Raw genomic sequence first — 26,488 nt, 5'->3', positions numbered from 1 at the left:
GAACAGCATAAATGAGATGGGATGAAGGGCCTGTGCTCGTTGACTCTAAAAAATAGAGGATCAGTCACAATCGTATTGTATGGCAAATTAGGCTCAAAAGGTTGTACGGACTTGAGCTGCTTTTAATTCTCGAGTTCTCATCAACAATTTTATCCAATTTTGCTTTCAATTCACCTATATTCAGCAGCATTTGCAGATATCATTATCTTATATTCACTTTAAATTGTTAATTCATATAATCTGTTTTAATCTCGTTCATCATACGCCCTCAATATCACCTGGTTGACACCTGAAGAGCCATCACAAAAATTGTTTCTTGAATATGATGTGCCAAACAGCTTCCTCCGGGGCTGTAATTCTTTCTGATTGTTTAGGACAGGTTCACCATCTTGAACATATTCCTGGAGATCGTATCTTCTCTTCAAATGCCCTCTGCCACTACTGAACTCCACATATGACCATCCGCATGGACATTCCCAAAACAATCTGGATGTGGAAAACTCTTCATTCACTTATGCTTGAGTAGATGATTCATCTCTGTCATACAAGCAGGATGTATCCTCCTCACTAATGTTTTATATAATTAATAAACTGGTGCTCAAAGAACATGACAACACAAGTCACTCCTGTGATTGTTGTTGTTGTTGTTCCAATCTAGCTCATCACAATGTCCTTAAGATTAAGTTTCTCATTTAGTATTGATGGTCGGTATGGACATGGTGGGCCGAAGGACCTGTTTCTGTGCTGGGTGACACAATGATTCTATGACTACGAATTGATGAATACTCCAAGTTAATTCTGGAGGATTGACATTCCTACTCCGTGTTTACAGAAACTATTTTTAAGTAACCTGCCAAATAAGTTACTAATTACACTTTAAAGGTACTTCTCGTTCTACAATCGTGACCTACCTTTATGTGCATGTTTTTGTGTTTGTTTTAAAAGTCGTTAAGCCAGCTTTACCACCCGTCTCACTCTCTCTCTCGCTTTAAATGACAAACCCTGTGCTCGGCGTTTCTGAAGTGCGGAACCTTGTGGTGGGGATTGAATGCCGGGGGACGGCGGTGCGGGCGGGCGGACAGGTTGGTCGCCTGGTGACGGTGGACATGGCGACCCTGGTGCTGGACAACGGCGCGAGCACGGCTAAGATGGGCTTCAGCGAGGAGGGCGTGAGGTGCGTCCTGTCCTGTCCTGTCCCAGTGCAAGCGGCCGCTGCCGTCTACACACCTCCCTCCTCCAGCTCTGACTAATGCAATTCTTCCCCCTTACAGCATTTTGCCCAACTGCCAGTTCCGATCCAGGACTGCTCGCCTCAAAACCTTCACCGCCAACCAGATCGATGAGATCAAGGATCCCTCTGGCCTGTATTTCATCCTTCCCTTCCAGAAGGTGGGTGCCTGCCCTGACCCCTCTGCTCTTGTGCCCGGCGGCCATGGGTTGTACTGGCCAAGGTTTTGAAACAAAAGAAAACATGCAATGGCCACAATGAGATAGGTTAAGAGATTGGAACTGCATCTTTAGTTTATGTGAAGATAGACACAAAAAGCTGGAGTAACCAGGTGGGCCAGGCAGAAGGGATGGGTGACGTTTTGGGTCGAGACCCTTCTTCAGACTCGTGAGATCTGTTAATCTCACGAGTATCCCCGCCTGTCACGCGGGAGTCCGGGGTTCAATTCCCCGACGGGGAGCCACATGCGGGATCATGCCAGTGTTGCGGAGACACACAAAGTTTTCTAATGTCTAAAGTAATAAGCTGGAGTTTGAAGAAGATTGTAGTAACGAGTCGGAAGAAATTTGGATGTATCTTACTGTTTTCTATCAACAATAAAGCATTTATTCATCAAAAGACTGTTTTGAAGCCATATCTGAGAAGAAGCTCTGAAGCTCTCTGTGAGTGAGCTCGCATGCATTTAGAAGACACCCCCTTCAACCATTCTCATCCAAATAGCAGCTAGGGTGCTAATTACCTGAAAGATATGAAAATTAGCGGCTACATTAAGTAGCGTTAAGAGGAGAAGTTATTTCTGAATCTAGTGGTATGCGCTTTCAAGGTTTTGTATCTTCTGCAATATGGGAGAGGAGAGAAGAGAGAACGGCTGCTGTTCTGAGGCAGCGTGAGTTGCAGATTGAGTCATGGTTAGGGGTAATAGACTGGGACTCCATCTACAACTCTGCAGTTTCTTGTGGTCTTGGGCAGAACAATTGCTAAACCAAGAGCTGTAATGTATTCCAATGGGATGTTTTCTATAGTGCATCTTATAGAAATTGGTAAGCGTCGTTGGAGACATGAGAACTTTTCGTAGTCTTCTGAATAAGTTGAGACATTGATGTGCTTTCTTTACTATAGCATTGATGTGATTGCATCTGGACAAATTATAGGTGATATTTATGCACAGGAACTTGAAACACTCGACCATCTCCACTTTAACACCATCGATGCCAACCAGGGTGTGACACCACCTTATTTCCTCCTGTCATAATGACTAACTCCTTTGTCTTTCTAACACTGAGAGAGTGGTTGTTGTCTTGACACCATGTTACTAAGCTCTCTATCTCCTTGTACTCCATCTCAATGTTATTTGGGATCTGGCTCACTATAGTGGTGTCATCTACAAACTTGTAAATGTCCCTGTACATTAACACTATCCTACACCCACCAGGAACATTTTTTTTTACATTTACCAAGTCAATTAACCTACAAAGCTTTGGAGTGTGGGAGGAAACCGAAGATCTCGGAGAAAACCCATGCAGGTCACGGGGATAACGTACAAACCCTGTACAGACAGCACCCGTAGTCGGAATCGAACCCGGATCTCCGGTGCTACAAGCGCTGTAAGGCAGCAACTCTACCGCTGCGCCACTGTGACCACCCTAGTTAGAACAGAATTTGGTCATACATAGATATTATAGCAAGAGGCTGAGAACTCATTATGTGTATGGAGAATTAACATGGAGGATGTTTTGTTGCCTACCTCTACTGATGGGTGTCTATGGGTCAGGAGCTAGAGGATACAATTGCAGAGCCTACTCCTAGTTCCAGGAGTTTGAAGATGAGTTTGGTTGAGATTATGTTGTTGAAGATTGAAATATAGTCAATAAATAGGTGTCCTTGTTATCCTGATGATCCAGGGATGAATGAAGGGTCTGGGGGATGGCAAATTGCCAATGTGCCGATTCAAAATGTCGACAATTACATTCCCTCACCACTGCTGTTCAAACCGTAGAATTCCTCCAGCAGCTTAATTTTGGGTACTCCTGTGTATTTGTACTTCAAGATTCCTTTACTTCTTTACTCCAGTTAGGTTCCTATCTTCCTGGTAATATGTGACTTCATTTATTGTCAAAGTGTACACTTATGTTGAAATGTATTTTTCAAGTACTGTAATATTCTACAAGTGTAAGTTAAGTAATTCTGTTTTGATTTTGTTTTCCAAATAATTAACATAAGTAATGGACAACAGAGATCCTGCTCTTGCTGGAACCGATATTTCACCTTCGGCTCAGAAGAGCAACTCGAAACTCACTAACTGCATCCTGCTACTTCACTAACTTTACAGTTTTTTACCTCATACATTTAATCTGTCCTGTGGCATATTATTGAATATATGCTTCAGTACTCGTGTCTATTCAGCTACATTTATAAATATGTGCATTTCAGAAATAGTTACTGAACAGAAAAGTAAGAGTGGCTATAAATTGATTCTTCTTGGGTTAGAGGCGTTGGTGGGTCATCATAAGGCTCAGTGTTTGGGTTATTTGCAATTTGTATCAACAGTTAGGCAGAGAGAATTATATTTCCAAATTAATAAGGACATGGCAGATTTAATCTAATGTGGGTTTGCTCTAGTTATTAAATGATAACCTCATTGAAATTATTGTGGGGAAAAATAGAAGGTGGAGATGAGGCAGTATGTTCTATGGGTTGTTAATTCACATCCTTATTTTGAGTAAACTTCTAATTTTACTTCGGAGTCACGTGAGTGACTACGTGAAGAACCCCGCCAGGACGCATGTGTGGCATATCGCTTTCACGCTTGTGAAACGACAGGCGGGGTGGAGCGTTCCCCCGCAGCGGTAAGTTTGAAACCGCGACCTGCAGGTAAGTGATTTACTCTGCGGTAGTGTTTGTCCCCGCGCTGTTTTTACACAGGGGGGGGGAAGCTGAACAAATTAGTGCCCACATGTGCTGCGAGTGAAGCTGGCTGGGGAGGACCGCGAAGTTACGGGAGCCAGCAGCAGCTGAAGGCACAAGCCCCGTAAGGGATCAGCTGTGCCGACTTTTGGTCCCGCGCCGGCCAGAACACCACGGCCGGGCGGGAGACTATTCAGAATGGGGCCGTCGACTTTGACAAGTCGAAACGGCAAGAGGCGGGGTGGAACGATGTTCCCCCGTAGCGACTATTTAAACCTGGACCTGCAGGTAAGTGAAACTGCGGTCTTTATTCTCCCCATACTGTTTCACAGGTGGGGAAACATGGAGAGCTGTGCAAACAACGGCAGTTGGCACAGGAATCACCCGTAAGGGAACAGCTGTGCCCGACTTCGCTCCCGCACCGGCCAGATTAAACACCATGGCTGGGCGGGAGACTATACAGAACGGAGCCGTTGGCTTTGACAAGTCAAAACGGCAGGAGGAGGGGTGGAAGACGTTCCCCCTTAGTTTTAAGCCTGGACCTGCAGGCAAGTGATACTGCGGTCTTTATTGTTCCCATACTGTTCTACAGGTGGGGGGAAACATGCACAAGGCAAAGACGTCGACCAGAGCTGGCGGGGGAAGACCGCGGAGTTGCGGACGCACCGGCCAGATTAAATACTGTGTCTGGGCGGGAAGGCAAGAAGAAAACCAAAAGAGTCGAGGACTGATGAGTCCGTCTTTGGGCGGCCAGCGACCGTGAGCGCTTGAGCCGGTTGGAGCAGCTTATGGAGCCGAGCTCCAACATGACAGGCTCTGGGAGATGGAGTCTAGTCACTGTGGGCACTATGTAAAACCCACAGCAGCATCTCTTGTAGGGCTGAACAGTGCATCTCCCTCGTCAGAGGGGAGTACTGGGGGGTCAATTCTGGGCTGACCCTGAAGAGGGGTTTTGACGAACAAAACTACAAGTGTGCAGGGGGTGCAGGAAGGCAAAATCTACTGGTCATGGTGTCCAAATACATACAGCCAGACCACGATGGACACCACTGCAAAAATACTTGGGACCAGGAAACTGCGCATCCCTGAATGTTCCAGTCGTGGAAATAGCATCTGGAAACATGTCGGAGCAGGACTTAGGAAAGCCCTGGGGCTCATAAAGGCGACAACATTAAGGATCTCCTACAGCCAAAGACAGCACCCTTATGCACCCACCAGCAGAACAAGAGAAGCTGGTGAAAGCTCAAAGGCCGGGCATACAGGACAGCGGTCTTTTAGACCATAGCCCAGACCGGCCTTTCTGGAAGATGTGCAAACCCCCAACCCAAAAACAAACCTAGACACCGGCGCCTCAAGCTCCACGAAGACCACACAGAAGAAGCAAACTTCCACTGGTAACAATGGAGGTAGGTGGGTCTGGTCCCTTACAAATTATAGGAAGAGTGGATAATACACACATTGGTGGGAGATTACACTCTTTTGGATACATGGTGTATATTAACTACAGACACTTATATCCTAAGCAGTATCCAGAGATATACCATTGAATTGTGCAAAAGGGGTAATGGGTAAACCCAACACGATTGGCTGGATTACATTGTACTATATATTCAGTACAAAATGGGAACTGGTAACTGCTAAAGGACTGATTTCCAAAGGCTACTCCATGGCTAGCATCGACCTAAAAGATGCTTACTATTCAGTGCCTACATGGACTGATCACAAACGTTATTTAAAAAAATTCAACTGGATGGGACAGCTCTGGCAGTAAAGAGCTCTACCAAATACATAATCATATGATCATACTGATTGTGGGCATAACTTTGGAGTTGGCCTAACTAGCTGTAACAACCACCATACAATTGGGTGAAAACTGGGGTTATCATCCATCCAGTTAAATCTAAACTAACGCCTACCAACATAATGGATTATTTGGGGTTCACTATTGACAGCTCACATGTCGGTGACTTTACCAAAGGACAAGGCTACAGTCTTAACTGAGGCTTGCAACAACCCCACTGACATCAGTGAACCGTCTATCAGATTGGTAGCAAGTATAATGGCATATAGTGTCTGCCTTTCCAGCCACACAATTTGGACCTTTGTATTACCAAAAATCTACAAAGGGCAAAATACAAACACTCAAAGTTAATACTGGTCATTTCGACAGACCAATAAGCCACCAATCAAAGCTTATGGAATTAAAATGGTGGAGGGATAACATTTGGCATTGTTCCAACCCTATCGTTATCAGCAAACCCTTAGTGGTACTACAAACTGATGCCAGTGCGCTTGGTTGGGGTACTACCAATTTCCATCTCCATCTGTGGAGGTAGATGAAAGGCACAGGAGGCATCATTATCACAGACACTGGGCTTAAACTACCTGGAAATGTGGGGTGCGTTCTATGGCCTAAAGTCATACTGCTCTGGGATAAATCACCAGCATGTTAGACTACAGAGTGACAATCTGACTAATACAATTTGGTAATGGTGTATCCAGAGAAATATTGGAATATCAGCTACTTACCTACCAGGTAACCCAAAATTTAGTAACCGACATCAGGTCACGCAAATTCAATAAAATAAGACTTAATCACCAGTTACCAAACTGTGTTTCTTGGGAACCAGACCTGGGATAGCAGGGACAGATGCTTTTCACTGCATTGAGGGGGCAATTGTTTATCTATGCATTCTCTCCTTTTCTGCATCATTAGTCGGGTATTACGAAAAATACAACAAGACTCAGCGTCTGTTAATTGGTAGTGCCGATTGGCCTACTTAACCATGGTTCCCTGTGATACTCAACATGGAGTTTAACCATGCATCACCATCCTGAAACAACCAGATTATTGGTTCATCCCGTAACAGGGGAACCCATCCATGTCAAAAACAACAAACCTATCAATTTGTAGAGTCTAAAGAAACCTCTACTGCAACTGGGACTGGCGGACCGAACATTGAACATTATCTCAGCGGGCCACAGACAGTCCACCAAAAACTATATCTGGTATACATCAGGAAATGGGAGATATATTGTCACAGAAACAACATCACCTACAGTTTGATGAACATAACGTCTGTTCTCGAATTCCTGGCAGGCCTCCATTATGATGAGGGGCTCAGTTACAGTGCCATTAACTGCGCCAGAAGTGCCCTATCAACATATCTATGGCGAGGATCAGAGCGTCATTCTGTTGGGACTCACCCCTGGTAACCAAACTTATGAGGGGAATTTTTAATATCTATCCCCCAAGAACCAGGTACTCTCTAAATGGGATATGAGTATTGCCCTAACGTTGCTAAGGAATTGGTCTCCAGCAACAGCTCTGTCCCTGCAAAGACTGACGCACAAAACAGTCATGCTGATGGCTTTGGTCACGGCACTAAGGGTACAGTCGTACATAAGTTAAGGCTGGACTATGACTTCTTCAACAGAAATATAACGTTTCATATTACGAATTAGTCAAACAGAACAGACCGGGATCATCAGGCCTCAAAATAGAATTTAGAGATTACCCTACAGATATCGTCTCTGTATAATAAGACAATTATTGTTCTATATGGAGAACACCAAAAACATCTGAGGCTATGAGATGGCATTACTAATCAGTCACAAACAAACCCACAAAAAAGTGTCGGTTCAAACTATTTCCAGATGGCTGAAACAGGTTTTAACAACAGCTGGGGTGGATACTAACATATTCAAATCTTATTCCACCAGGGCTGCAACTACATCGGCAGCTATAGAGTTGGATGTACCAATGAACCAAATCCTCGAGACAGCAGGATGGATCAGGGGAAAATGTTCCAACTATTCTACCACAAACCAGTAGTTAAACTGGAACTTTGCAGAGCCAATTTTAAGTTCTGTAATATAATTTCACCCCATAAATAGGGGCAATAATTTGTTGTTAACAATTTATCATGGATTTCAATGTTGGATTCATGTCTAAACATGTTAACACAATTCCTCCCACAGTCAATTAAGGCAGATGTGATGCATGGACTCGTTTCCACAGCATAAAATCACAGAGCTTTGAAATTTTCACGTAGTCACTCATGTGACTCCGAAGTAAAATAGTAAGATTAAACGAGAACTTACCAGTTCGAAGTTTGATCGTTATTTTATGAGGAGTACGTTGAGGGAATACGTGCCCTCCGCTCCCACCCTTGATCATATACTCAACTGGTATTTTCTTCTCTAATCTTACTATGTTTAGTCATTACAGTTATCTGTGATTTCACAACGCTGCTTTGAAGAATGACACGCATGCGTCCTGGCGGGGTTCTTCACGTATTCCCTCAACGTACTCCTCATAAAATAACGATCAAACTTCGAACTGGTAAGTTCTCATTTAATCTTACTATTTCACACTAGCAACTCGTATTTGATTTTGTTACACTCAGTATGGAAAAGTCTGTTTAAAACTCTATTTAATAGTTTTTTTGTTTCTTTAAATGTGGTTATATTATGCTGAATACAATTTCTTATTTTAGGGATATTTGGTTAACTGGGATGTTCAGCGGCAAGTATGGGATCACCTGTTTGGGAAAGAAAAGTATAAGGTAAGCTCTATTGTTCTGCATGTAAAGGTGTTTAGTTTTTATCAGTGTGAAAGCAAACTTTTAATTTTTGTGATCCATCATTCCAGAAGAAGCACATCAAATCTAAACTATTAAAGTTCTAGATCATTTGTAACGCTAATTTGCAACATATATTCTAGATTTGGAGTAAACAGCAGTTATGGAAACTGTTCATGGAAAAAGTATCAGGAAAAAAGTATAAATAAATGTAGCAACCTTAAAAAGTTTAACTTTGATGGAGCCACTCCACAAAGCTATTTAGTAGTTGTGAATTTGTTCTTGAAACTTTAAAATTCCTTTCCACTAACTGCGGTGTTTTGTTGATAGCACAGCTGTCTCTGAATCAGGAGGTGATCATTTTTGCTTCCCTAGGAGCTGAAACTTCATTGCAATAGTGCTACATTGTTGGGGAGGTCTCTCATGGAGGTGTTGTTACAAGGAACTGCAGAATTGGAATCTTGAACAAAACAGAATGCTGGAGTAACTTAGTGTAGAGTAACTTAATATAATTTGATATATCTATGGGAGGCACAATGAAGCATTACAGAATTTTACTTTCCTTGTATGAATAAGATTCAATCTGAATGCTAACTGAATTGGGTCAATCTACTTAAGGATATTCAGTGCATTATAATGTTTCTGATTTGTTTTGATGTGGTATCTTCTGATTAATGGTATTTGCAAGGCAGAAAAGCTCAAACATAAAACTATAAATAGGTGTATTTGTTGCTAATTGTGCACCAAGTAACAAATGAGGATTGGTTTGATATAGACCCAAAGTTTTTTTGGTTGATAGATATGATGCCTCGAGTACTATTACGATTTTCAGCATTGAAACAAAGCACTTAATTTGAGGTCAATCCTTGCATTTAAATTTCAACTGAACCTCATCACGTCTTCTTTATCTAATCTATCAACATGTTTCTAATACCTTTAACAGCAATCTAGATTTCTTTATTAAATGCAAATATGCACCTTAGTAAGTTTTATCTTCTAACCAAACTCTGGGTAAAGCTGCTTACTAATAGAATATTGATAAGTAAGGCAGTGAAAGGCGACTGCAGGTGGAAAGGATTGCGGAATTGAGGCTAGAGTCAAACCATCCATGTCCTTATTAAATAGCAGAGCAAATATGAGATCAAATACCTATTCCTGTTGTGTTGCTGAGTTTATGTTAGTACATGTTTAGTTTATGTTAGTACATAAACACATGTTTGAAAGCACTGTTATTGACTTTCTCCTGCATTTTCATAACTAGTAGATGGATAGGGTGATAATTGAGCAATTTGATTTTGTTATTTTGACAACAATTGGCATTTTGCTCCATTGTTAAGTAAATCCAAATTTTGTAATTGTGCTGGAATAGTTCTGGAGCGCTGATTTTCAGCGCAATAGGTCTGATGGTATAGGGACCCATCAATTTTGCTGAAAGTAGCATGCACAACTTTCTTTAAATTATGTTGTGTGATTCATGTTGGCTGAAGTCAAGCTTTTGTGATGGTGGGAACCTCAGAAGGAGGCTGAGATTAATCACCCATTGGGCAATTCCAGCAGAAGATGGTCACAGCAACATGGGGCTTTTATGCTCTCATGCTGGGTCAAGCACTGCTAGGGTTGGGCATTTTGTAAGAAGCAGTCTGATTGCAGTTTAATTTTTCTCCAGTGTCCCTGGGCCTGGTAGACATACAGAACTTGGATCTAATCCATTTGTTGTAAAACTTTTGTACAATTGTTTTATTGAAGAAATTTGACTTGAAAGTAGACCAATCTTTTAACTTCACTAGGTTGATGGCTCATTTGTGGTTAAAGACTTGGATAGGGTGGATATGGAGAGGATGTTCCAACTAGTGGGAGATTCTAGGACTAAAGGTCGTAGCCTCAGAATTAAAGTACGTTCTTTTAGGAAGGAGATGAGGAGGAACTTGTTTAGTCAGAGGATGGTGAATCTGTGGAATTCTTTGCCACAGAAGTCTGTGGAGGCTTAGTCAGTGGATATATTTAAGGCTGAGATAGATAGATTCTTGTTTAGTATGGGTGTCAGAGGTTATGGGGAGAAGGCAGGAGAATGGGGGTAGGAGGGAGAGATAGATCAGCCATGATAGAATGGCAGAGCAGACTTGATGGGCCAAATAACCTAATTCTGCTCTGATCACTTATGATCTTATCATCTTATCTAGTGTTGCTTTTGGCACTCTCCTTAACATCTCTTGCTGAATTAGATGTGGCTACCCATATTGACGTTAAAATGATGAAGGATGATACAAATCATGAGGTTATGATTTCTGTTTCTGTTAGCTGAAACTTCCTCATTTTGAGTTGCAAGATCCTATTCTATTTAGCTTAATCCTGATTTATTTGTTATATTGCTTCCTGTAGATTTTCCAAAATTACTATAAATGGTTTTATAATGGTTCCTTAGTGTATCAGTAACCTTCCTCTCCTACCATAATGGTTATACATTCAAACCATCTAACTGTTAGCTAAGTACTTACTTGATAGACAGGAAAAATAATAGAATCTTATCAAAATGTATCTTAACTGTTTAAAAATTTGCATTTAGGTGGATTTCCCTGAAACCAATATAATCATCACTGAACCGTATTTCAATTTTAACTCCATCCAAGAATCAATGAATGAAATCTTATTTGAAGAATATCAATTTCAAGCAGTCTACAGGACAAATGGTGACTGAACACACTTAACTTTGTTTCAAATGAAGTCGGCCAACTGCAATTACAGATTATGTGATGGACTTTTACAACCAGGAAAATGATTTAGATATTTTAAATGTATTTTTCAGCTGGTTCATTGAGTGCTTTCAAGTACTTTCAAGAAAATGGTTCAGAACTCAGCTGTCTTGTGGTTGACAGTGGCTACTCTTTTACACACATTGTTCCTTACTGTAAGGAGAAAAAGATGAGTGAAGGTATTTGCAGGTAAATTATAATATGTTTCCACATGTTCTTCAATATTGCTAAATATTACATCAAGTTTTAAAATAATCTAATTCATTAATGCTAACAAATCTGTTTTGATTGCAGTCAACTATTAAAGCTTTGATTGTAAAACATTCTTGCAATTACAACTTTAATCTGGGGTATTAACAGATTCCACTGTACTATTGTAGATCAATTGATCACTATATTGTCCAAGATATATCACTCTGGACTAGGATTATTTTGCAATCACATGAGACGGTCCAGCAGCTAGACTTTGCCTGCTTGGATGATGACTCTTGCAAACTTAAAGATTGGTTTTATTACTGAGATGTATATTTTTGGTTTGTTAAATTCCAACATTATCCCTTTGTATACTTGAACTTGGTTCACTGCTGTACTGTACTTTATTGGCATCTCATCTAAATAACTGCTCGGATAGTTTGCATGTCCTCTTCAAGCCAAATTGAACTTCAGTTCATTTGACATTCACATTATTTAGGTTCTGGCATTTATTGGCTGTTCTACAAGAGAAGCACAAAATAATTATATGCCTTTTTCCTTCAGGATTAATGTTGGAGGGAAGCTGCTTACAAACCATCTTAAGGAACTCATATCCTACAGGTAAACCTTCCAGTGATTTAGCCAATCAGGAACTATTTGTAGCTGACGATGTGTTATGGGGGATTCTTTGATTTAGCAAGGGATTTGTATCAATAATTGTCACAAATTATTTTTGCTGGGGATTGGATGGTTTTAAATAATCAGATATTGTACTTGTTATAGGTAATTAACAAAATTATTGTTTTCTTTACACCATACTAAATCTATTATTCACCAAAGCAATATTACAATTTGCTTACTAAATGTCCTTAACCCACTATAGATTCTATATGTAAACAAATGCACTGATTTTAAAGGGAACAAATTAGTTGATCAAATTACAGGCAAAACTATTTTAGAATATTCATAGGATAATCTAAAGTGTGGTTTATTGAGACAAATTGAATATAATAGATATTATTTTGAATGACGCACAGATTTCAATATGTAAAATGAAACAGTTCAATCAAAATCAAATATATTAATGTTCAACAAGTAGACTGATGTAAAACGCAATGCCTTTGTATAGAGATTAATAATAACCTTTAATAACTCAATGCTTTCAGTTTACAAACTGACTCGCCAATAATGATCATGATATTTGATGCATTAATCTTGCTTTTTAAACTGATAGTAACAATGCTAACTAATGCCATGCACAATTCTCTAATAACTATATTTTAATTTGAGTTTGGAAGGTTCTATAGGGTACAGAATTAAAGTACAGAGCAGGTCATTTGGTCTAAACCTGTGGGAATGGATTGCAGTAATTTGCTTCCTATTTTTCTTAGCCCACTTTATCACCATATCCTTCAATTCCTTTTTGTTCATATCCTTATCTTGTGTCGTAAATCACACTCCAGGGCATTATGGTGTTTTCAATGATTTTACAACAGTTTAAAAAAAAACATGCAAATGTTCGAAATCTAAAATAAAAAATCTGGAACATGCTGGAAACAATTATTTTATTTTTTATTGTATATTATGGCTTGCTGGGCATGTTCATTAGCCTTAGCAACAGTACACAGACAAAATCTCTCTCCAGTACATTAGATAATTTGGTGGCATGCTTTCAGAGATATTACATTTGTTCTACCAAACTTTTTTTGTTGATTTTCTTTGTTAACTTCCGTTAACATGCTTCTCTTTTTTCGAGTTCTTACTTGAAACATTTCCTGTTTCTCTTCCTACAAATGCTGCAACACCTACTAAGAATTTTCTGAATTGAAGTCATTTTTTACAAATGCATCTTTTTTTCGGTAACTGCACTTGTAACTCCACTTTCTCCTTTGTTGTTTCCCATAACCACAACACAATTAACTGAAGTTGCGCAGAGCATCTTGGATTAAAAAAAAAAACTGAAGTGTGCCTAAAACCATATAGATTGATACTTTTTGATCTTTCTTAGTTGTTCAATAGTCATTTTGGCCTACACAGTTCACAGACGTACTATATAGCCACATTTCTAATTTGTGCTAGTTGTGATCCTGAGCACAATTCATTAGTGCCAGCCTTAAGCCAATTGGACCAATTGCTCTCAATTGGGCCCTGCGCTAGGCTGTTTGGCAACACGCTCTGTCCCCTCAGCTGCGACCCCAGTGGGTGAAATTCCTCACCGACAATAACACAGCCCTGCGGTTAACTCTCAATACTGTCACCACTTTCCGGGATACTATTCCCATATCCCTTTCTGCACCCACACGTACCAGTATTTTATACCCGGGTCACGGGGGACCAGTTACTACAGACAATTACTTCAGACAGTTACAGTGAGCCCGCCAGCAGATGTGTACACACGCCTGATGTTACCAGGATAGTCACAGACCGGACAGCTGACTCTTATCTGGAATTAATCAGTCAAGGTGCATCTAAAGTTACCAAATGGAATAGCGTTTTGATTTATGCCACACACTCGCATGCATAAATGTGTGGACACAATAGTTCCTTCATTGTCACGTCCACCAAGGTACAGTGATATTATTTTGCATAGAGATCAGTGTGATTATTGCTGTACCCAATAACACTGCCGGTTAGCACATAATGCACATGAACAGGTACTGAGTCTATAAGCAATATTGCCAGGTGTTGGCACCATTTCACGGTCCCAAAGGCCTGTTGTAGCCATCGTATCAACAGAAACATCATGTCCCCTTCTTCCCCCCATTCACACACAAAACGTGTGTGTGTGTGTGTGTGTGTGTGTGTATATAATACAGGACCCAGTGGTAAGCCACGGCTGCGATTGGCACATGGTACAAGTGTGTCAGAAAAAATTGGTACATGGTACAAGTGTGTCAGAAAAAAAGTGGTCAATAGCAGCTTCACAAGGCTGAAGCTTGAGGTGCTGCTGGGAGCAGTCGTGCGGCGAAAACGTGGCGGCAGTGACAGCAGGTCACATTCCCCGCTCTCTCCCATCATCAACCTCGGAGCCTTCCGATTCCCGCCCTTCAATCCCATCCATCGGGAGGGAGCTGTACAGGGACGACATTCTCCCTGACCACAGACTGAAACATTGATTGCAAGGAGCTGGTTGCAACCGCAGAACCCATACAGAATATTAGTAAACCTTCATTAAATAACGCATGGATTAATGCAATTTAATGGTAATTAGCAGCTACGGTAAAGATTGGAGGCCAGTGGAGATACTGACAGTCAGACGAGAGCAGGGGAGAGTAAGACAGTGTATAATCCATAGCAATTTAGAGTACAATTTCATATTATATACTAAATAACAGGGCTGAAAGACCTTGGCTGGGAACCTGGGGTTCACCAAAATTGTTCCCAATTGGGCCCCGCACTGCCTAAGGCCGGCCCTGCAATTCATCATGTTGATCTTGTATACATTGGTGCAAATGTCAAAAGTCTTGGCAGTGAAAATGTTTATATTACATTTTAAACTAAAAGTGCATTTGTGGAATTCAGTTGTAATTTTATTTTTGTGCACATTGCAGTTTTAAAAAGTTTAAAAAGCAGAGGAAAGGAATGTTTTCTGTTTCTGTTTAATAATTCAATTTTCAAAAAAGTTAAACTCTGAAGTCAGCTGGTTAACTTCTGACAGGGTCCAGGTGCTAAAAGGGTAATGCTTATGTTGTATAAAAAGGAAAACCTGTAGCTTTAATACAGGCTTCTATTTTACAATAATTGACAGTCTCAGGAAATATGTTTCCTCATTCCGATTGAATAAGTAACTCAGCAGGACAGCTTTGAAGAAGGGTCTCGAGCTGAAATGTCACCCATTCCTTCACTCCAGAGATGCAGCCTGGCCCGCTGAGTTACTCCAGCTTTTTGTGTCTATCTTCGTTTAGACCAGCATCTGCAGTTCCTTCTTACACAAGAATGTCAAAAATCATGAGCTTGCACTTAGTTATGGATAGGCTGTTAGCACTGTTGATAAATGGGAAGTGGTGGACCCATTGTCCTAATTGACAGGCCTTAAAAGGGACAAATTTACTGCTTTACATTTCAAACCAGGAAGTGATTTATGAGAATTTGTTTCACAGTAAACCAACATACACAAGAAGTTGTCCTACAACTTTAGGCTGAAGAAGAAGAACATACACAAGCAAACCTTATTTTATCAACTTATTATCAACTCCTTTACAAAGAACCTTTCTATTAGATTTTAGTGAAAGTGTAGCTACCAATTAAAAACAAGAACATGAACTATGTCTCTTGAAGGGATCAGAAGATCACCCCATACCATTCTTTTGAAATAATGCATTGTACGAGGTGCATTATTAATCGTCAAGCTGGGCAGGCCAGTCTTGCATGAATTCATTGCTGATCTTTGCCCCTAAGAAGTTACAGTGCCCTCCATAATGTTTGGGACAAAGACCCATCATTTATTTATTTGCTTTTGTCATCCACAATTTGAGATTTGTAATAGAACAAATCACATGTGGTTAAAGTGCACATTGTCAGATTTTAATAAAGGGTATTTTTATACATTTTGGTTTCACCATGTAGAATGTTTATACATAGCCCCCCCATTATAGGGCACCATAATGTTTGGGACAGAGCAATGTCATGTAAATGAAAGCAGTCGTGTTTAGTATTTTGTTGCATATCCTTTGCATGTAATGACTGCTTGAAGTCTGCGACTCATCTCACCAGTTGCTGAGTGTCATCTCTGGTGATGCTCTGCCAGGCCTGTATTGGAGCCATCTTTAGCTTTTGCTTGTTTCGGGGGCCAGTCACCTTCAGTATTCTCTGCAACCTATAAAAGGCAAGCTCAATTTGGTTCAGATCAGGTGATTGACTTGGCCACTCAACAATTGACCATTTTTTAGCTTTGGAAAACTCCTTTGTTGCTTTAGCAGTATGTTTGGGGTCATTGTCTTGCTGTAGAATGAACCGCCGGCCAATGAGTTTTGAGGCTTTTGCTTGAACATGAGCAGATAGGATGTGTCCATCAATGAAGATAAGTGAGCCAGTACCTTCAGCAGCCATACATGCCCAAGCCATAAGACCCCCACCACTGTGTTTCACAGATGAGGTGGTATGCTTTGGATCTTGGGCAGTTCCTTCTCTCCTCCATACATTGCTCTTGCCATCACTCTAATATAAGTAAATCTTGTCTCATCTGTCCAGAAGACCTTTTTTCCAGAACTGTGGTTGCTCTTTTAAGTACTTCTTGGCAAACTGTAACCTGGCCATCCAACTTTTGTGGCTAACCAGTGGCTTGCATCTTGCAGTGTAGCCTCTGTATTTCTATTCATGAAGTCTTCTGTGGACAGTGGTCATTGACAAATCCACACCTGACTCCTGAGGAATGTTTCTGATCTGTCAGACAGGTGTTTGGGGATTTTTCTTTATTATAGAGAGAATTCTTCGGTCATCAGTTGTGGAGGTCTTCCTTGGCCTGCCAGTCCCTTTGCGATTAGTAAGCTGACCAGTGCTCTCTTTCATCTTAATGATGTTCCAAACAGTTGATTTTGGTAAGCCTGAAGTTTGGCTGATGTCTCTAACAGTTTTATTCTTGTTTCTCAGTCTCATCATGGCTTCTTTGACTTTCATTGGCATAACGTTGGTCCTTATGTTGATAAACAGCAATAAAAGTTTCCAAAGGTGATGGAAAGACTAGGTGCTGAGAGCTCTCTTATACCTGCATTAAGGAGGCAATTAAACATACCTGAGCAATTACAAACGCCTGTGAAGCCATGTGTTCCAAACATTATGGTGCCCTGAAATGGGAGGACTATGTATAAACACAGCTGTAATTTCTACATGGTGAAACTAAAATGTGTAAAAATGCACTTTAATAAAATCTGACAATGTGCACTTTAACCAAATGGTTTTTTTTCTATTACAAATCTATAATAACGGAGTACAGAGGCAAATAAATAAATGATGGGTCTTTGTCCCAAACATTATGGAGGGCATTGTATGCAAGCTGTTTTCTCCAAACTTAAAGCTTGGACAATCCCATGGCTCGATGATGCCTCCTTCTCCCTCCCTGCTGCTACTTCTTGTGACTGTTCTTCCCTCTTCTCACTATTTACCTATATTCTATCAAATTATTTGCCTGTATCGATACTTGAGCATTTAAATAAATGTTTCCTAAAGAACTTTTTGTAGTAATCTTGCCAATAGAAAGTACAAGGGGGGAGGATGGGGTGGGTAGAAACAGGGGGGCAGATATTAGATTGACTGGAGCAACTAGAGGTAGTTCCATTCCATTTTTTAAGATAATTCATTCTGTGCTTTTAAAGCAAAGCTTGATGAAACACAATACAATTTGGAAAGCAATTAACTGCAACATATACATTTTAACTGTACAGGTTGAAAAGACAGTTGACAAAATCAAGGTCCTTTAGCACTACCACTGACAAATTGCAGACAAATATCCCAGTTGTATAACAACATTATGTTGTTATGTAACAACACACATTTCAATGATAAGCAGGCAGTATTAAAATACATGATTTTTTTTAAAGATTCAGTTAAGTTTAGATTTTGTTTAAATTAGTCAATGATAGATTTTTTTAAAATCTGTAGGAATTATCGGTGATTTTGTAGAAAACACTGCAAAACACAATCAGTGCACACTAAGGAATTAATAGAAGAAAATTAATGGGGAAAAAACTAACATAATGACATGATTTTAAAATCTTTTTGATCTATTAGTGGAAATTAGTGGACTTTATTAGTGAGCCTAGTATTTATTGTTCATCTCTTTTATCCCCTGAAGTGGGACAATTAAGAGTCACCAATTAGGTGGTTGGGAGTCGGATCATATAAGGATGGCAGATTACTGATTCCCTCCCCTGACGGACTTTTGCAAGCCAGGTGGATTTTCTTATGACTGTTTGGGATTTGCTGATGTTTTTGATGTTAGCTTTATAACTCCAGGTTTATTCGGATACTCAAATTCAAATTCACTAGCTGCTGAAGTGAAATTGATCAATGGTCTAGACTTATAGGTCCTTGCCCAGTCACTTAATAACTAAACTACATATCCAAGATGGATGTCAAACCGTTGAGAGGATCACTAAAGATTAACTATTAAAACCCAATAAATTACTAATATCTCCACAGTTGCAGAATCTCACTCAGCATGTTTAGGCCCATCTGACATTGGTATTGGAGTGATTTGGCATATTATTTCAATCATTTTATCAGCACACTTTATGAATATTTTGGATTAAATGTTTTTATTCACATTTTTTATTTGATTCAAACTAGAATGCGTGAGCATATTCTCAGGATACTGATTGCAATCTCCATCTCTTTCAGACAATTACATGTCATGGATGAGACTCATGTCATGAATCAAGTGAAAGAAGATGTATGTTATGTATCACAAGACTTCTACAAAGACATGGAAATAGCCCAGTAAGTAAATACTTGGTTGGAACTTTCAATTGACTTCCTTTTAACCTTCACAGTTGGGATTGCTATTGATGTAAGTTTGACTATTTGGGAGATGGAGATTAGTGAAAGACTAGCTCCATAAACCTTGGGTACATTTTTTGCAGCAATAATTTAATATGTCTCTTGATGTTATCAATCAATCAATCAAGCACTTTATTCATCCCCGAGGGGCAATTTAAAAGGGCACATTACAGTAGCTTATCTCTATATCTTCCCTGGATTACTGCATTTTCCATCTAAGAAAGTATATGGCGGAAGTCAGAAACAGGCTTGATGAGTGTTCATGTGGAATGGGATAGTCCCTCATATGTGACCCTTTTTCTTGTGTACCCGAGGGAGGCTTTGTTTACCGGTATCAGTTTTTTAGGGGAACCCGGCTTGATTTCTACTTTGGCTTTATGAGTAGGTGTTTTAGTTTCCAATAATAGACACCACTACCTCAGAACACATGACTGGGTCTGTAAAATTGAATTGAGATCTATCGAATTTCTCATCATTAGATTAGTTTTTGAATTTGAAAGGGGGAAGAACAAAGGACTGCTGTGAGGGAGGGAGAAAAGGGGAGACAAAGGTGGATCTGGAGCGAAGAGGAACCGCTGTGAGAGGGAGGTGGGGAAGAACAACAAAGGAGGACTTGGCAAGGGATACTTTGTAACGTTGTCAGTGCCCTTTACATGGCGATCAATTGCATACCTTGGATATGCATGCAAATAATTTTACTGTGACATGTCACAAGTGACAATAAAGTATTCAATTCAATTCGAATTGGGTTTCATGTTTATATACTTTGATTAGTTTTTAGTTTCTTGGAGGGAGAAAGAAAGGAATCTACCTGAGAATAACAGAGAGCAGGTAACATAGATTCCATAGGGATGCTACAATAATAGTGATCTCATCCTCTGAATGGTAAAGCCATTGATAATTATGGTCTAAGATTCTACATTCAGGTTTATTGTAACTTACTGCAAGATAGATCATTAAAAAATACTGCAAGATAGATCATTAAAAAATTGGAGGGCTAAAGCATCAATTAGATCACATCTATCTCTTCACCAACACATGAACTGACTCAATTTACCTGTAAGAAGACAGCTAATGACTGAAAAAGTAAAATCAGCAGATCTAAATCCATAGTTATCCATTCTACTTTATAACATTTGGGGGTTTACAACATTTTTTCACTTTCTGCAGGCTGAAAGGAGAAGCAAACACTCTAATGAGAGATTATGTCCTTCCAGACTTCAGCACCATTAAGAAGGGTTTTTGTAAGGTAAATCACCTGTAAATGTTCTTGTTTTAATTGTTACGTTATATAAGCACTGAACAGTAGCTTTTCATCTGAAAACTATTTTTTATTGCAATGGTAATGTGTAATGTGGGGCTTCATTGAGAAGGGAGATTATGCTGTCATCTGTCTTGTTGTGCCTGTTTTTTGGGGAATCTCTCAATTGGGTTTGTTTTGCTGATCTTTTCTAATTTAGCCTCAAGAGGAAATGGTTTTTAGTGGAAAATACAAGACAAGTGAACAGATTCTTCGGCTAGCTAATGAGAGATTTGCCGTTCCTGAAATCCTCTTTCATCCTTCTGACATTGGCATTCAGGAGATGGGAATACCAGAAGCAATTGTTCATTCTGTGCAAAGTTTACCTGAAGGTGAGGAGCTGCAGAGTGGAATCCATTTTTCAAACAGTTCTTTGTGAATATACGTAAGAAGGAACTGCAGATGCTGGTTTAAACCGAAGATAGACACAAAAAGCTTTTTCAGTCTGAAGAAAGGTCTCGACCCGAAACATCATCCATTCCTTCTCTCCAGAGATGCTGCCTGTCCAGCTGAGTTATTCCAGCTTTTTGTGTCTATCTTTGTGAATATACGTTATTTATGAAGTGTCTTTTGTGCCCTTTTTGGTAAATCTGTATCTGCATTTCCATGTGCCTAAATTATTATCACCTGCATTCAGCAAACACCTATTGCATGCAATTTATATGCCAGCTTTACTGTTGGAAAATGTTCCATGCATTCCACAAGATTATCATCAAAATAATGTCAACACTGAGCATCTTAGGAGGTATTCTGATAGGTGTCAATGAGATGGTTTTAAGAATAAGTGAAAGGTGAATGTAGCAGAAGACTTTAGGGAGGGAGATCCAGCATTGAAATCACAGTCGTATTGCTCTGCTGCTAAAGATCAAATGATGAAAATAGAGGCTGTGCAAGAGGCTGGAATTTGACGTATAGAATTCTTGGTATGGCTGTGGGGCTGGAGCTGGGGAAAGGGAGCTGTAAAGGTATGGGAGGTTATGGAAAAAAATGATAATTTTAATATTGGTATTGGTTTATTATTATGTGTACCAAGATACAGTGAAAAGTTTTTGTTTGCAAGCTATTCGTTTAATTCAGATAATACTATACATGTATCCTATCACGCCATATATAAGCTCAACAGGTAGAGCAAAGAGAAACATATCAGTTATTTATACCAAAATATAGTTTTCAGCATTCTAATGTAACAGTTCCAGATAAAAAAAGTCCCATGTCTGCGTTGAGGTAAGTTGAAAAATTGGTACTGTACCCTGGCTGATAGGAGAACTGTTCAGAAGTCTGATAACAGAAGGGAAGAAGCTGTTCCTGACTCTGGTGGTATGTGCTTTCAAGCTTTTATATCTTCTGCCTGACAAGTGCAGGAGTGGAAATGACTGGGGTGGAAAAGATTCTTGATTTTTGCTGGCTGCTTTCCAGAGGCATTGTGAAATGTGGAGGGTATCAGTTGTGAGAGGTCTGGTCTGTGTGATTGATTGAGCTACATCCACAATTCCCTGCCTCAAATCAAGACAGTCTTACAATGTGCTCATTCTTTGAAGTTATTTAAACGTAATATATATATTTGTTTTAACTAGAGATGCACCCACATTTCTATAAGAACATTGTCCTGACTGGTGGTAACTCGCTCTTGCCAGGGTTTAGAGATCGTGTTTATGCTGAAGTCCGATCTCTTACCCCAAGTGAATATGATGTGTCGGTTACGTTACCTGAGAAGTAAGTCTGTTCACACTTCACTTCAAAATGTGTTTGATGAACTTTATCAAACTTTATTTTGGAATATATTATTTCCTTATATTTGCAGTCTCAACCTATGCATTCTGCAATGCAGGTGGAGGATGAGCAGATAACCCCAGGATTAACTGCTGTGTCTGCCAGCAGCTTATCTGAAATGCTCCCAGCATGAACTCTTGCTTGTCATTTTAAATGTTCATTCTATTTTAATAGCCTGAAGGAACAGTGTGGCAGAGGATGCTATTCCATCAAAAGGCCCAAAGGTGACCATTGCAAAAACCTGCCCAGTCAGTTCCAATTGCCCCACCCCCACCTTTTTCACAGAGCTTTCTTTTCAACTTTGAATATTTATAAAAAGTGCTAATTGATAACTGCTTATGAAACAGTATTGCCCTACAAAACAACCAATTCCAAATCACTAAAATACTTTTCCCTGCTGTTGCCTCTGGATTTTCTGCGTCACTTTAAATCTGTTTTATTTTATCTTAGATCCTTCATCCAGAGGAAACAGGTTTTCTGTTTGCTTACTCTTCGGGATTTAAAAAATCCTTTTTCCGTCTCTTTAGATTTTTCTTGTTCAAAGAAGCACAATTGCTACTTCTCCAATCCATCAATTTAGCAATAATCTTTGATCTGTTCGAACAGTTTCCCCTGCATCTCTGCACAATCTTCTCATTCATCCTATAGTGTGATATATATATATATCTGCGATTTGCTGTTGCAACTTTTTTTTAACCTCTGTTGAAGCTTCCTTACAATTTTGTACTATTAACAAGAGAGCCTGGCAGATGTTTTTTTTCTTGAAGTGGTTACTGGAGTATCTCACCCCCTGATGAGGTAAGTGCAGAGGAAGATAGGAAAATAGCAGCTTGGGGATCTGGAACAGAGATGGGAGACACATACATGGAAGCAGAGGAAAGGACATTGGTACATTCCAGACATGCTTTGTTCCATCAGAACATTTTGTGGATTTATGTGGTGAAGAGTCTAATGTCCTTCCAGTACTGAAATGAGTCAACTAGGATTTTGGCAGATGGAGATCCTCCATGCCAGGCTTGGTGTGAAATAATGGACATCTTTTACAGAATTTATTTTGCCTTTCTCATGTAATTCAGATCTTTAATGAAGGAGTAATGTTGGTTTCTTTTTGTTTCAGTCCTATTACATATTCGTGGGAAGGAGGAAAGCTGCTTTCTGAAAATGATGATTTCATGGACATGGTGGTTACCAGAGATGATTATGAAGAAAATGGGCATTGCATCTGTGAAGACAAATTTGACATCTGATGCCAAAAACTGTTGAAATGAGAGAAATTATTACTTTAAAGAAAACAATCAAGTTCCTACAGACGCGGTAATGTCACTCTTCGAATGGAAGAAAGTATTTTATTTATCGGTGCAGTTGTTGTGAACTGTTTGATAATAAATCTAATAACTGCCATAGTGATGGTGAGAAACCCTGCATTATCGATGAAGCAGCCCATTTCCCATGGCTTTATTTGAGGCAGTCTGTGTTTGTTATGAAAAAGCAAAATTTGTATGTACTGTAAATCTGATAAACGTATTGAGAATGCTGGAATTCAGACAGCATTCAAGAAGGAAATTAAATTAATTCTGATGAATATTTGATCAGAACTAGACAAAGTTAGTCTAACATATTTCAGACCTACATGAGAGTGCCCCTAGCCTTTCTCTGGTATTTGTTGACTGTATTGATGCTGCTGCCTGCTGTCTTCAGTTTTGATGTCACATTCCACCCTGCTGCTCTGCCCCTGGCATTTCCTATCTCATTTTAATTTCTAATTCCGCGATAGTTCAACAACCAATATCCATTTCACAGTCCACAGACCTCCTCAGGTATCCAGACAACACCCTATCAGCCAGTCAGAAATAATTCCAAATATATTCCCTTCCAGCACCAGGTCCACAGTCCTTCTGGTTACAGCTCTGAATAAAAGTTAATGAGTGAATACAAGCACCCAAAGACAGTTTGGGGAAACTTCCCACATTTTCGCTCCCAGAGTGCATGCATTTTTCACTGCAATCCCATTCAAAAAAGTTTTGCACAATGAATTAAATTAATTGCATGGTCCAAACGTAGGAGAAATTACTTCCTCGGAAATAACGCTGTAAGTACACGGATCTAGGAACGCTGTTGCTATGGTGCAAGCCGACTCGAATTGCTTAATCACGGCTGCAGATTTGTGTATAAACAAAAATGATTATAATGGGGGCCCCCATTAATGTGCCTTAGTATTACATTAATGCACGACGCTGGCATGACTAACGTGGCGCTGCATACTCTGTACTTGCAGGCAAAGATACCAGAGCATGATGGTAATCGTGAAGCCAGTGCCCAAGATGGGGTAAAAAAATTACCCATGACCTATTACGGCTTTTTCGCCGAGTGGACCATCTTGCTCTTGCTCTAGTATCTTTGGTTAAAAGGCTTGATCAATGATCCATGTATATGTTGAACATTGTGTCCTGATCAACTCTCCTTGTTAGTTTCCCAATGAACTAGGCTGAAATGCCTGTTTCTGTTCTTCATTCTATGTAGTCAATGGATTTGTGCCAGTTCACTTTATTTTCTACTTTAACATACAGGGAACAATGCCTTTCTTAAAATAGTAGCAATTCGGTTCAGATGTATAAAACTGTAAGGAGCATATTTTCTGACAATTTTACCTTGGAGTCTTCATTAGACAGGCAATTCTGGTCAGACTCACAATTAGGAGAGTGGAAGTTCATCTACAAAGGAGTTAATAGTCTAATATAACCTGTAGATCTTTATATATTTATATTAGAAAATGTACACTTCAAAAAATGAATATAAACCTGATGGAGCTGGAATTTTCTTTAAAAGTAGACAGAAGTCTGGGTTCAGTGTTTGTGAATTTGCTTAACTTTTCTCTCGAGTTGATTTTGTGTTAACATCTCTGCAAATTTGAATTAAAAATTCTATGATCTAAGCAATTTGATTGCTGTATTATTGGAACTGCTCTCTTTCAGATGAGATGTCTGTTCTCTCATGCAGGAGTTAAACATTTGAAGGCACTATTTTGAAAGAACAGGAGAGTTGTGTTCTGGGCATCATCTGAGATTCATGTCACAATAAAATATCAGATTGTCATTAACAGCTTTTGCGGATGATTGTTTGACTGTAGTATTTCTTATGACTGACAATATTACATGGATGCAGATTACTTCAGGATGTTCAGAGGTCATGATCCTGTATAAATTCAAGTCCATCTATAAATTAGAGTCTTATTTGGTAGTTGGTGCAAGTCCCTAAATAAGATCTAAAGAAGACCAGCAGAGGGCAGTATTTCTTAAATTGACAAAGATAGTCTGAAGGTAGAAAAAAATGCTGGAGAAACTCAGCTGGTGAGGCAGCATGTGTGAAGTGAAGGAATAGGTGATGTTTCAAGTCGAGACCCTGCGATCAGTCTGAAGAAGGCTCTCGACCCGAAACGTCACCTATTCCTTTGCTCCATAGATGCTACCTCACCCACTGAGTTTCTCCAGCATTTTTGTCTACCTTTGATTTTTCCAGCATCTGCAGTTCTTTCTTAAACAAGATAGTCTGAAGGAGTGGTTTGGGAAAGTTTATCTAATTAGCAGAGTATCAGAGTTTCAGCATGAAAACATTTGTAATGATTGAAAGTAAAAATCAATGTTACTTTGAACCTCAGAGGCCACATGTGTCTGGCATATCAGTTAAGCAAAATTAATCTTTCAAATTGTTCCAAAACACTGGAGATAAAGGTGAGCATTTATATTTGTGCGGACTTGAGAGGATTTCACAAAGTTAATATTCAAACTCCAATCTTGCAAATACCTGAGGCTCACGATAATTCTGTACAATAGTCCTGTTAACTTAAAATTATGCCATAAAAATAGGTTAGCAATCGGTAGCAAAAAAAAATACTTAGATGAATTACCATGTTGATATCTCTGGTACTTTTCAGGTTACATGGGATTTAGGAATATCAGTACTTCAATTGTTCTTTCCAAAACATATGTGAAGAGCATTATTCCCAGATGTTTCCCATTCAGGACTTGGCACAGTTAGGATCTGGCTTGTGTGGAAGAATGTCAATGGTGTGGGTCAGCAATTTACTCAGCCTGGGCCCCTCTGAGAGCATGAATAAAGGATCTTGAAAAGACATTCAGAAAATTCTGATAACTTCACCACGATAGTTCAAACTGCTATAGTTATAATATTTCATTCATTGAAAAAATAATTCTGAAACAAGTTGTGTATTAAGTTCCAATGTAAATAATTTTGATGTATGCAATGATCT

The 26,488-nt window shown here is 39.5% G+C and overlaps 2 protein-coding genes across 2 annotated transcripts in view; one reads left to right on the top strand and one right to left on the bottom strand.

Moving 5' to 3' along the window:
• The window catches only part of tcp11l2 (t-complex 11, testis-specific-like 2), a 36,787-nt gene extending 35,738 nt beyond the window's left edge, over positions 1–1,049 (bottom strand). Inside the window, exon 1 of the mRNA XM_055652956.1 lies at positions 912–1,049. The gene's annotated coding sequence lies outside the window, so the exon portion shown is untranslated. The remainder of the gene's footprint in view (positions 1–911) is intronic.
• Positions 1,023–25,318, top strand: actr6 (actin related protein 6). The gene is made up of 11 exons (XM_055652957.1): positions 1,023–1,174; positions 1,272–1,389; positions 8,632–8,700; positions 11,279–11,402; positions 11,519–11,654; positions 12,222–12,278; positions 18,993–19,091; positions 20,322–20,400; positions 20,612–20,783; positions 22,026–22,164; positions 23,339–25,318. The coding sequence occupies exons 1-11, from the start codon at positions 1,107–1,109 to the stop codon at positions 23,466–23,468; spliced, it is 1,191 nt and encodes a 396-aa protein (XP_055508932.1). The 5' UTR covers positions 1,023–1,106; the 3' UTR covers positions 23,469–25,318.
• The last annotated feature ends 1,170 nt before the right edge of the window (positions 25,319–26,488 follow it).

This window comes from Leucoraja erinacea, chromosome 22 (assembly GCF_028641065.1).
Source record: "Leucoraja erinacea ecotype New England chromosome 22, Leri_hhj_1, whole genome shotgun sequence".
Taxonomy (NCBI): Eukaryota; Metazoa; Chordata; class Chondrichthyes; order Rajiformes; family Rajidae; genus Leucoraja; species Leucoraja erinaceus.
This window is presented reverse-complemented; position numbering and strand designations above follow the sequence as displayed.